Here is a 13,093-nt window from a genome sequence, read left to right on the forward strand (position 1 = left end):
TCGCCCTCGCCCTCGCCCTCTCCGGGTCTCGGTGTTTAAAAACTGACTGTTCCCGGAGCGCTGGCGGCGCGCGCGGGGGGTGGGGCGGGGTGGGAACGCGGCTGCTTCTTCTTTTCCAGGGATCTATTTCATGGGGATGTGTTCACGGCAAGAGCGCATTCAGAAGGATATCGACGTCGTGATCCAGAAGTCCAGAGCCGAGAAAGACTGCCTGTTCGCAGGTGAGTGGAGCCCCGGAGCCCGGCCAGGACCCCCCCCCCTCCCGCCCGCCTCCCCTCTTCCCTCCAGTCCAAGCTGTGCGCGGCTGGCGGGGGCGGCGAGCAGGGGGGCGAAGGGGGGTGGCCAGCCCCTATCCTCCGGGGTTTCATTTGGCAACAGCTGCTGCATCCAAAAAGGGGAAGGGGGCGCCCGCCTGTCGTGTCCTCCCCCCCCCCCCGCCCCGCGCACCCTACCTTCCATCCCAAGTCAGGGGTTGCAGCCAGCTTTGGGTGGAGGGGGGCAGAGCCCGAGGGGCCTGAGCGAGGGGTCCGGGCTGCGGGGAGCTGCGGCCGTGGCTGGCACCGCGCTCGCTCCAGCCCCCCGTGCGTGCACGAAGCGTTCGAGCCTGCCCGGCGCGGCCGCGGCCGCCGCCACCGAGCGGGGCGGGCTGAGCCGCGGGCTTTGCGCCATGGCTGAGCGGCGGTGGCCGGAATGGACCCGCGGCGCTGCGCTGCGCTCGCCGGGGCGCCGCGCGGGGCGCCGGGGCCCCCCTCGGGGTGGGAGGGGGCGAAGGGGTGCCCTGCGACCCCGATCTGCCCACCCCTCACCTTCGGCTCCCTTGATCCCCTTTTCCGACTGGTATGGTATTGCCCCAGAAAGTGAAGAAGACTCTCGGGGTTCCCGAGCTATCCCGCAACCCCCCCCCCCGCATTCTAGTGTGGGAATCGGGGGGTCGCTCAACGTCCATTTTGCACCCCCGACCGGGATCCGGGTTTATTTATTTATCGTTGTTTATTTATTTGGTTTAGCGGTGTGAAGCCCGGCGGGGGCCGCTTCCGGCCGCCCAGCCGGGAAATTCCCGCCGTTGCCATGGCACCCGGCACTTGTTGCGGGGGGCGGCCTCCAGCTGCACCCGGCAGGGGGTGCGCGGCGTCCCCCCCCTTCCCCTCGCCCGCCGGGGCGCGCGGGGACTCAGCCAGGCTCCAGGCTCGGGGCTCCCGCTCGCCCAGGCCTCCCTTGGCTAGGTTCAATTGGAGGTGCCAGTCAGAATTGGGGTTCGAGAGGATCCGTTCCCCCCGCGTCCCCGCCCCAGGGGCAGCTCCTAACTCGACTTTCCGTTTCAGATTTCAGATACTCAGACTCCACCTTTACTTTCACCTACGTTGGCGGCCCCAAAAGGTATTTTTATGCGTCTGGAGTTGCTTCATTTCCTGTTCACACACTGGTGTTTCCTTTGTTCTTCGCGGGTTCCGTGTTTGGGTGTTTTATTTGCCTGTTGTCTCTGCTTTCTGGGGCTCATCCCAAGCCTGAGGTCCGCCCTCTCCCCTCCCCGCCCCCTCTCCATTTTTTTTCCAGTAGCAGGAGGGAAAATAAAATAGGATGGAAGCGTTTCTGAAACCCAGCCACAGGCATGGGGAGCAGAGAACTCTTGCTGTTGATTTTCCTGTTTATTCCCCTCCCTGCTCCAGAAGTAGATTGCTCTCGGGGCGTCCTGGGCTTGGGTTACCAGCAGCCCAGGCTGGCATATTGGGTAGGAAGTGAAATGGGTAAAAGACAGTGTCACAAAATTGGTCACAAGTGGTGATTTGCCCGGAGAGGGGGACAGGCAGACTGTCTATTTGCATGTTTTGTGAAGGTTGACATAAACATGCCACTACACAGTTTGATTTTTTTTTTTTGTTTTCTTTTTGGGGGGTGGTGGTGGTGGTTCACATTTAGTTGTAAGAAAGAATTTGGAGAGTTTATGTAGCTCGAGTGGCTGTCATTCCTCCTTTTAGGAGAGGAATAACACATGCATACTTTAATAGTAAAGCCGTCAACAATTATGAATAAGCCCAAACCAATTTTGTCTTGAGACCGTGGTGTTAAAGTGAGAGCTAAGGTAACCAAATAGACCTTGCTGTTTTTCTCTGTAACGTCAGAGTTTTCATTTAGGCTTTTAGAGCCAACTGTGGTGGTTGTCTGGGGCTTACCATCGAGATTCCTCAGCCCAGCTCTGCATTTGAGACTTGACATTCAGTATCATTTGACTCCTGACTAGCTAATGGAAGCATCGATGGACACAAAAACTGCAAAACAAAATGCTTCCTTTTGTACATACCTTTTAAAAGCTTGGTATTAATGTGTACTTTCAAAGCACTGAGGAGCTGTGTTGCTTTCTATCTCTTAGAGAAGCTTTAATTAAGTGGTCATCAAATTCCTGTTTACCCAGTATTACTTCAGTCCCAGGATTGATCAAACACTGATTGAATATTGTGGACAATATAACAATGAATCACCAAACTTCAGTGTACTCTTTGGGAGAGAATCAAATTGCATTATTGCTAATTTATGAGAGTACTGTCATCTTTGTAATTGTGGATAAAATGAAACCGGAGGATAGTTGATTAAATTAACACTGCTCTCACACTTAATAGCCAAAGGACATTTGTGTATGACTAATGCCCTCTTGGATTATTTTAACAGCTAAAATATGCTCTTGTGGCCTATTGAGAACATTCCCACACACTCAGGTGGACATGTGGTTGTTACTGTTCTTCCAGTAGAATGCATAGATAGGAGAGTCTGACTGGGCCCTTTTGGCAAACCTGTTTTCTGATTTTCTGTGAGACATTTCAGTTCTTTTAGTCTCAGTTTACTTATCTATGTAATGAAGAGTGAACTAGAACTCAAATCTCTAATATTGGTTCTATATTACAGTTAGGATTTTTTATCAGCAATTATTGAACTGATGTTGAGGTGGATGCTTGAGGTGGAGATGGTGTGACTGCATTCAGGAACAAGGCCAAGGTGTTATAGTGAATAATTAACACATCTAGATAACATCAGGTTTCGCTGGATGAATAGGTACCATAGTTACTCTTCATGTAAGAAATACTTCCTTTCCCATGTAATTGGATTAAAGAGTAATGTTTTTCTTTTGTATCTGATTTGAATATCTAGGACTTGTATAGCTAGTGTTGAACAGCTGAAAATTGTCACAAGCTAGTTTATGACCCAGTGATTACTGAGCTTTCTCCAAAGCTTGTTCTGTAGTACAACATGCTAAAAATCATTTTCATACAATACAGTAGATAATCCCTTTATTTATTGTTTGTACTTGAGAACAGATGAGATTATGTTTTTTAGCTCCTGAAAATAAAAACATTATTCCCATTACCTACATTAGAAACCCATATTTAATCATTTCTTTCCCATCTTGACATTTCAGTCAGGCATTTAAAATTAAAATAATTCTCTATCTTGATTGAGTGTGCTTCGTAACTTACAATATTTGATTAATAATCTTCTTTCAGGTGAATAAGATTTACTTCACCATTGAAGGAAGTAGCAATCTTACAGAGATTGTACACAATTATATTTAATTGTATTTAACTACCATTTCAACTAAATGATTGAGAGAATATTTCAAAAGCAGTTCTCAATTCAAGTGGCAGATAAAACTTAAAATACCATTTCCTCTGTGACACTTTCTACGAGTGAATTATACATTGTTCTAAAGACTGACCTTCCATCTCAGTATTAAAAAAATAGAATATTGAACTTTTTTAAAACTTCCTTAAAAAAAAATCTGTGGATGAGAAGAAATGCTGAAGAAGAAATGGTGCCAGGGCTGCCCAGTGCCTGGTATATCAGTCTTTTTATGGTGGCCTTTGTAAGGCAAAGTGCCTGGTCACATTACTATTCTGCCTTGGTGGAGATGTGAAGAAAGAGAGGAGGAAGTGGTCAGCTTAGAGGCTGAGTTAACTTAATTTTCCCTGAAGGGAACGTTCATGGAATTATCATCTTCACTTGCAGTGTACCGGCTGACGCTCAGAGTTTTAACATACCTGGTCAGATTCACTCAGTTAAACGATGGCATTGTGGTGTAAGCCCTGTTCTGTCAAACTGCTGAGACCTGGGTTTCTTTCAGGACATCATGATTCTCCACCATTTTGAGCATGCGGACAGTTCTGCACCAGAAAATAAAAATAAAAAAGATTCAGTATTTAATATGTGTTGATTGAGAAGGACTGAAGAAAAAGCATTAAATATTACTATAGCATTTGACATGCTTGGACATTTGTGATACATATACATATATATTAATCATATGTATGGTAATCATATATATTTATGATTAATTCATTATAGCAGTAGATCTCATAAACACCTCCAATTTCCAGACTCCTTGGAAGAATAACTGTATACTAGTTAGTGGCTCAGGACCAGTTTTTACCCAGTTGGTCTCCTAATTTTAGACGTGTGCCAAGAAGAGGCCTTAACTATACACAATTTGGAGTTTGTGCACAACTTATTTATCCTTACATTTTGTCACGTTTGTGATTTTTTTCTTTTCTGTGTTGATTAGCAGAAAACTCATTAATGCTCCAAAGATTTGGGGCTGTGTTTCTTCATTTCACTTGTAATCAGACATGGAGTTAGTGGTAGAGCAAACAGAAGGTATAATATAGGTGGTGACATCTGTTGAAGGAGGAATGCGGGCTGAGTCTTCAGGCCAGTGATTACCAAAGTCAAGGGAAGAGGAAGAGGAGCCCAATGGCTCCACCATGGATGGTTCTTGGGGTTCCCCAAGGGTGAGGGTTCAGTCAGGCACAGATTGGCAAGATAGAATTCTGTAGTTTAAAAAATACATGAATCAGAATTGTTGTTGGAAGACAATTCGGAAAAGATTTGACAAAAAAGGAAAAACTAAAAAAAAATGGAAAAGCCATATGATTTTTCTGTCTTTTAGAATTTTGTGAGTCTGTGAGCATATGAAATATATGCATTATAAGACAGTACTATACACTTCTGAGATGCTTCTTTTTCCATTCAAAAACATACTACTACTATTACTGACTTTCCTTTTGAAAGACTATGAGAATAAAGATATTTGTATTAAATCCAGAGCTTTCTAATCAGAGTGTGATCACATTATAATTATTATATTTAATCTGAGCATGGCTCACTCATGTAATCCCAGAATTTGGCAGGAGTATCAAGAGTTTAGGGGCATCCTGAGCTATATATTTGTGAAATATTACCTAGAAATAAAGAATTCTAATATTAGAAGTTACAATATTAGAAATATAATATTTTGTTGGATGTGTAAAATTGCCTGCCTGTGTATTCCCTCAGTTGTATGAGAAAATACTTCCATGTGATCATCTTTTAAAGTGTATTCTGTCCAGGTAAATTTTTTGAACATCAGGTGTGACAGTAATAATAGTAATGTCAGGAGTACAGATGTGGTTCAAGTGGTATAGTACAGTACCAGCCTGAAGCAGAAAAAGCCCAACAAGAGCAAAGGCCCTGAGTTCAAGCTCTAGAACCTATTTTCCCTCCAAAATGGAAAACAAAAAACAAACAGAAAAAAAATCCATGTAACTTGGGGAAAGTCAAACCAGAGAACATGATCCTAAGTTTAAGCCCCAGTCACCCCTCCAAAACAAACAAACAAACAAACAAAACCCACTTTCTTTGGAATGGAGGCATGAAACAAATGGTAGAATACCACCAGCCTCGAGCCAAAAAAGCCAAGGAACAGCCCAGGCTCTTGAGTTCAAGCCCCAGTACTGGAGAGAGCAAGATAAATAATAAGGAAAGGAGGAAGGAAGGAAGGAAGGAAGGAAGAAAGGAAGGAAGGAAGGAAGGAAGGAAGGAAGGAAAGAAGGAAGGAAGGAAGGAAGGAAGGAAGGAAGGGAGGAAAAGAAAGGAGTCCCTAGGTGCTACCTTTCCACCCTTCACCTGTTTGTATCTCAGTATTTCACTTCCCTCTCAAGACAAGGTCACACCAAGTAGCTCAGACTGGCCTCACATTATTGGATTGTCCTGTTTCAACCCTTTGAGATTGCTAGGATTCCATGTATACCACTATGTTCTTCTCTTCTGCCTATTATATGTCTTTTAGGACGTCGTCCTGTTCATTGTGGTTTCCCTAGACCAGTGTGTGTAGTGTAATATTTTCTCAGTAACTAAATGCTGAGTGAAATGAAATTATGAAATGAGGGCTGAAAACTCTGGCAGATGAGAAGGGATTTCCTAACCTAAATGACCAAGTATGGAGATACTCAAACACTTTATAGAGAGTTCTAAGTCTTGTGATGCCACTTGGAGTGCAATTTCATAGGAATCCAGAGTTGCCTAGTTAAGTAAGCTATGAGTCCTGTTCTCTGTTTCCTGTGTCTTTGTGGGCATGTGATGGGAATGGATGGGGAGACAGAACACAATTGTTTAAGATATCAGAGAATTATGAAGAATTTGGCTTACTAGAGGACTTACTGGAGCCCTAAAAATAATTAATTCAATCAAAAGTTTAAAAATACTCCTATGTTCAAGCAAACTCTCTTAGGGGCTTCTTCTACCTGGCTCCCAGTCCATGAGATACTTTCTTATAAGAGGGAGTCAATCTTCTTATGGCTAAAGGCAGTTTGTTTTCTTTGGACTTCTTTAGAAAAGACAAATTGTGTGTGTGTGTCCATCTTTTTAGAAGGCTTTATCAATTTGTGCTATGAAAGCAATGCAGAAGTGCTCATTGTAAAAACCTTGGAATGTGCAGTTATTTTGAAATGAAATGCTCTTCAAGGATCTCAGAAGGAAGAGGTACAATTTTTTAAAATATAAATTTATTGTTGATATTAAGGTGTTGTACAGAGGGGTGACCATTTCAGAAGTCAGTTAATGAGTACATTTCTGTTTTTGGCAATGTCACTACTTCCTTCACTTTGCCCACAAAGTCCTGCCCACAAGTCACATAGTTCATTTTCCACATACTTAATACCATGATTGCATTTGTGAGCCCTTCCTCCCTTTCTGTGCCTCTTCTTTATCCCCCCCCCCTGCAACAAAGCAAAACAAATACCAACATCACCACCACCAAAAAACTAAAGCAAAAAAGAGGGACCATTTTTAAAATTTTTTATTTAAGTGTTCATTTTATTGTCAAGGTAATGTACATGGGGGTTACAGTTACTTAGTAAGGAAGTGAGTACATGGGGATCATTTTTTTAAGACACAGCCAACATGATTCACTTAACAATGGAGACTTTCTTACCGTGATTTTAAGATGTCCTACAAATTGCTACTCAAAAAACTGTATTTTTGAGGGAGACGGGGAGAGGGAGAGAGGGAGAAAGAGCGAAAGAACTCAGGGCCTGGTTGCTGTCCCTTATGTTTTTTGCTACTGCTCTACCACTTGGAGTCACAGTTTTTTGGGGTTTTTTTTTACATTTTTTTAAAAATTTGTGGAAATACTGTACAGAGGGGTTACAATTACATGAGTAAGATAATGAGTACATTTCTTATCAAGCATTGTAGCCTCCTCCTTTTAGTTGGTGCTAAGGGTCTCATGTAAACCTTCTTGCCTGGGCTTACTTTGAATCTCAGTCCTCAGATGTCAGCCGCCTTAGCTAGGCCTTCAGGTGTGAGCTATCCCCTCTTTGGAGCACTGGAAAATGCCGTCAGGAGTTGGGACAGCTGCGTGAGGATCTGGAGGTTGTTTTCTACCCCTTTCTAAATTACAGCTGCTCTTCTTTGTCCTCTATGAGGTGTTTTTTTTTTTTTTTTTTTTGATTTTGTTTCTGTTTTGGGTGTATGTGTATGTGTGTAAAGAGTTTTATTATTAAATGAGTTTTTAAACCACAGACCTAAAGCAACTACCAATTTAATACAAGTGTAACTTGCTTAAAGCTTATATATTAGGGGAAAAAATCATCTCTTCTGTGGATGGAAGGTAATAGTGTGAATGGTTTTCACTGAGGACAGTCTCTGCTGTGTTCTCTGTATGCTCCTTGCTGGCTTCATCTCAATGCCTGTGTGATGTGAGACAAGTAGACATGTGGTCCTCTAATTTACATTTTATTGCTAAAGAAACTGAGGCTGGAGTAACCTAAATAGCTTCAGAGTTAGCAAAAGACAGAGCAGGACTGTGATTCAGTACAAGTCAATGTTTATGGAAGACTTAGGGGCATTGGTTGTGCTGGCATGACTAGAATAATTGGGAATGTTTAGGGCTGGGGAGGAGATTTCTAATGCATGCCTGCCAGGGGCAGTACTGCAAATCTACTGGTTGGCAAGGGAGGTGCAGAGCCCAGAGCTAAGTAAAATAGTTGGAAAATTATGTCCCTTGGCTGCAGAATCCTTATTCAAATATTTGGCTAATCCATTTAAATTCTTCATCATTAGTCTGCAGTATTTAAAAAGAACACACATCTAAATGAAATTTTATCAATCTTAAAAATATTGTGGAATTCTCTGTCCAGATTTGTTTTTGTGTAGATGGTGCTTTACGAGATAAATCTAGTTTTAAGATAACTGCCACTGATGTAGTTATTTTAGGCAGGCCGGTTGACTAAAATATTTATTTTTTGGAATATTTTTTAGTGCACATCAGTGGTACAGCAGGGTTTCCTGGTGACATTTCCACACAAGCACAGAAGGAACCCAGCTCGAATTCATCACCTCTGTCATTCTCCCTTGCCCTCTTGCCCTCTCTAAAACAATTTCAATAGCTTCCATTGTTCTGTTCTCATATAAGCAAATAATTAGCTAAGTTATTGAAACATAATCATCTTCTGTACTTATTACATTTCTGAAATTCATCTACTTGTACTTCAGGGAAGATGGGTGGGAAATGCATTTTTTTATTGAGAAGATGTCATTAATTAATTTAGTACTGGGGTATGAACTCATGGCCTGTTCCTAGCTCAATAGTAAATTTAAGTAGAGTGATCTATTGAAACTAGAGTGCAGTTAGGGCAGTTTTTCTGTATGGAAATTATCAGGAAGTTAGCTGGTAGTTGACTCCATTCAAGGTTTGTTTTTGATTATTTTGAAACAACCAGCTCAAGTGCAGTTGTTATTGTTTTTTTATCTGTCTTCTTAGCCAGTGTAGTGATGTAGTCATGTAATCCCAGGCGAAGGCAGGAGGATTTTGAATATGAGGCAAGCCTATGGGAACCTGTCTCAGGAAACAAACAAAAGACAACAACACAAAAACTGAAAACATATTTACTTACTATTTCATTGTTTTCTTTAAAAGACATAAGTACAGATTATTTTTACAAAAAGAAAACAAGTACAGATTATTATGATCCAAGAATCACTTATAAAATATTTATTGTATTTGAAAATGTAGAGCTGAGGCAGAGGATAGTATAATTGTATTTATTAGTCTTTCATATTTACAGAGGAAAACAGTACAGGCAAAAAGGGAAAACAGAGTAGGTGAAGGTGGCTCGCACTCAATCCTGGCTACTCTGGAGGCTGAGATCTGAAGATCTTGGTTGATAGTCGGCCCAGGGCGACTGACAAACCTAAGAGATTCTTGTCTAAAATAACCTGAAAAAATTGGTGCTGGAGGTTTGTTTCAAATGGACAAGTGCCATCTGTTAGTGAAAAAGCCAGGCAAGAGTACAAGGCCCAGAGTTTGAATCTTAGCACTGGCACAAAATAAAAAAAAAAAAGATATATGTATAGAGCCTTCAGAGTCTGTACAGGGTGTCACTGCGTAGCTCAGGCTGATGTCCAACTTGGGATGGAGCCCACACTGGCCTCAAACTTCAGGAAGTTTCTGCTTCAGTCTCCCAAATTCTGGGATTTCTGGAGTGCACCACTATATCCTGTTTCTACTATTTCTGAAATGTCAGAGTAATATTATTTCCTACATTATGTGAAAGCACTTTCCAAACTTTTTCATCACATATTAATGTTGTGTCCAAATATGTCTGAAAATGAACAGTTTTAATGACTCATTTTTGGAGCTGTTTATATAACAGGGTGTATTGGACATATCTAGGAGGTAAAGGAAGGAACTTCAGGGTTATTCAGGGGTAAATAAAAATATAACAGAAATGTAAATTGCTGATTTTTTTTTATTGAGCTCTAGAGAATTGATTTTCAGCAATATTTATGGAAGTCGCTCTATGACCAGGAAGGCTTAGGTTAAAAGGCATTTAGCATTTCATGTTGCTAACTTTTCTACAGGAGGATTTATTTCTCTGCTTCTTTCTGTGTGTCCTCAGTTATGCAGAAGCCAGTTAGGATAAGGGCTCTCAAGTATTCTTACTCATCGTTGCCCTGAAGTTAGCAGAGGCCTTTCTGCTGTGTAATTAGAAGTCAGACTCATAATGAAGTATTAGAGATAGATAGTGGAGCAGGGCACTCATTATATCCTCTTCAGATCTGTCACTTGGACTAGAGTCCAGCTTCTTAGGGAGCAGACTGATAGAGTAGGCTTTGGAGAAGTTCATGGGGAGGGAATTTGTCTAAATATTTCATTTCTTTGATGAATTACATTGAAAAAAAATCAATGAGAGTGTCTACTTGGTAACTCAGTGAAGAATTTTAAAACACTATGCAGACTTTTTCAACATTAGTCCAGAAGCAAATTCGATGGAGGATGATTATAACTTTTGGAGACAAGGAAGGTCTCCCTTTGTAAGCCCATTTAACTTCTAGTCCTTTTGCCTTAGCCTCCAGTGCTAAGGAAGAAACACTCCCCCCCCCCCCATCGGTTGTGAGGGCTGAACTCTGGGCCTGGGCGCTGTCCCTCAGCTCTTCAGCTCAAGGCTAGTGCTCTACCACTTGAGCCACAGCACCACTTCTGGCTTTTTTCTGCTTATGTGGTGCTGAGGAATCGAACCCAGGGCCTCATGCATGCAAGGCAAGCGCTCTACACTGAGCCACCTTCCCAGCCAGACTTTTTTTTTTTTAAGACAGTGATTGTCAATAACTTTAGGAAGCTACATGATGCTTAGCCTTCTATATGAATACTTCTTACATGGCTTTTTGGATTCTGGGAAACCAGAGGTACTTCACACAGCCAAAGGATACAGTCAATTCTAGGGCTTCTTAATTTGAAAGGCAGTGAGCCAAAGCCTCACTGAAGGAATTCTTTATGTGATAATACATTGGTAGGATGGATGAATTCATGCCATTGATCTTCTTAAGACCTGTGTCCTCTATGTTGATTGGGGAAATCTAAGGCAAATGCTAACATCTCTGATGGACAAAAGCAGATTCAGCCTTTATTTCTTGTGAAAATGCGTCACAGCTAAATATGCAGAAAAAAAAATCCTCCAGTGGAAAAGCCACTATTAGTCTATTACCGCAACTGAAATTGAAATGACTTCAATAGTGAATGGCTCGATTTATTTTTAGTTAACTTAGAAAAAAAAGTTTGAATAATTCACTGTGAGCCAGTTTTTTTAACGGCTTATTTTTATGAGAAAATCAGCCTAGGATGGTGATTTCTGTGTGTATTAATTAGATGATTTCAGTGAGATTACTATTCTTGGTTGAATCTGGCTCCAAAATGATGAAACTTGGGCCAAGAAAAAATTTGATTTTTTGAACTCAAGATAGTTGAATTTAAAATGAGCTTCTTATGTTGACTTCCTATGGTATTAATTTAAGATTTCCAGTGCTCTCAATTCTGTCTCCCTCCCCCTCTCCCTCCTGTCACCTTTCTCTTCTTCTTCCTTTCTCTCTCCCTCTTTCCATTTGCTGGGAATCAAACCCCAGGTTTCTCCACTACTAGGCAAGTAGTACTGAGTACTGAGTTACTAACATTTTGGTCACTGTAGACATTTAGTACTTCTTAGTGCCATTACTCAGGTTGAATGAGTTAAGAGGTGCTGTTCTAACCATATTCTGCTATTGAACATTGAGCCAAAACATGAAATGTGTTTGAAATGTGCACCTCCTCCCCACCTGCAGACACCTGCAGCTTGTTTTAGTGCTCTTTCAGTTTGCCCCTCTAAACATGCAAGGACAATGCTATGTACTGCATTTCACACTTAGATCTCTGTATCTGATCTATGTTAGATTAGATGAAATAGGTATGTCATTATGAATGGTTTGATGCAAAATATGAAAGATCAGAGATTAGAGACATACACCAAATAATGACTAGCAATTGGAGAGAACTTACAGGTTGATTAATCAAAACCATTTCAAGGTTTGTAGGCTTTGCAAAAGAAAGATTGCAATTGGTGGTTAGGTTTTAAGATTTATTTTGAAAATTATGTATAATATACTGTTACATCATGGCAGAGTAGAATGAGCTCCCAGATTTGGATTTTGAGCCTGTCAGTCAAACTCCTTAGCCTCTCTGAGTCCTGACTTTGTTGTTTGTGACTTTAGGGCTTTCAGCATTGACTTAGTACAGTGTGTAAGGGGCTGTGGATGACACTTAGACTTGGTAGCTCAGTAGATGGATCCACAGGATCAGAGCTTCTGTTCTCACAACTGTGGTTTATTATTGCCAAAGATACAGATGAAAACCACTTAAGGACAAAGGCTCACGTGGAAAAATCTAAGAGAAACCAAGCACAGACTTTGAGGTGTCTTCTCAGTGGAGTTCCATCTAGGTGCTGAATTCTCTGAGTAACAAAGCTTGAACACCTGTGCAAAGTGTTGTAACTAAGAAGCTGAACTCAGACTTTATTTTCTTGTGAGTCCTGGGGCATGAACCCAGGGCTTAGGTGCTGTCCCTGAGCCTCTTTGTGCTCAAGGTTGGAGCTCTACCACTTGAGCCACAATGCTACTTCTGGCTTTTTTGAGAAGTTTAGTGGGGACAAGAGTCTCATGGGGATTTTTTTTTTTGCCCGGGTTGACTTTGAACTGTGATTCTCTATCTCAGCCTCCCAAATAGCTAAGATTGTACGCATCAGGCACCAGTGCCTAGCTCAAATTTTTTTTTTTTATTTTAAACTAATAGGGCCAGTCAGTCATGCAGCAACTTGGCCAGTGACCTCAGCCAGTCATGCACCCAGCTTTCCAGAGCAAAAGTTAAGTGTTCACTATAAAACTGAACTTGTTTGCATCAACTAATCTGAATGGCATTGTGAGGCCTGCGACCTGAGGCATAAAACATTTACCAGCTAGAATATTTGAAGAGCTTCTGCACACT

At 41.7% G+C, this 13,093-nt stretch overlaps 1 protein-coding gene across 4 annotated transcripts in view; it reads left to right on the forward strand.

Moving 5' to 3' along the window:
* The window catches only part of Parp8 (poly(ADP-ribose) polymerase family member 8), a 174,598-nt gene that overhangs the window by 196 nt on the left and 161,309 nt on the right, over window positions 1-13,093 (forward strand). For all 4 annotated transcript variants that reach the window (XM_070041149.1, XM_070041150.1, XM_070041147.1 and 1 more), the window contains exons 2-3: window positions 120-221; window positions 1,323-1,377. In XM_070041149.1, the coding sequence (XP_069897250.1) occupies window positions 131-221; window positions 1,323-1,377 (146 nt within the window). In that variant the 5' untranslated portion in view covers window positions 120-130. The remainder of the gene's footprint in view (window positions 1-119; window positions 222-1,322; window positions 1,378-13,093) is intronic.

This window comes from Dipodomys merriami, unplaced genomic scaffold (assembly GCF_024711535.1).
Source record: "Dipodomys merriami isolate MVZ:Mamm:240054 unplaced genomic scaffold, mDipMer1.0.p SCAF_30, whole genome shotgun sequence".
NCBI lineage: Eukaryota > Metazoa > Chordata > Mammalia > Rodentia > Heteromyidae > Dipodomys > Dipodomys merriami.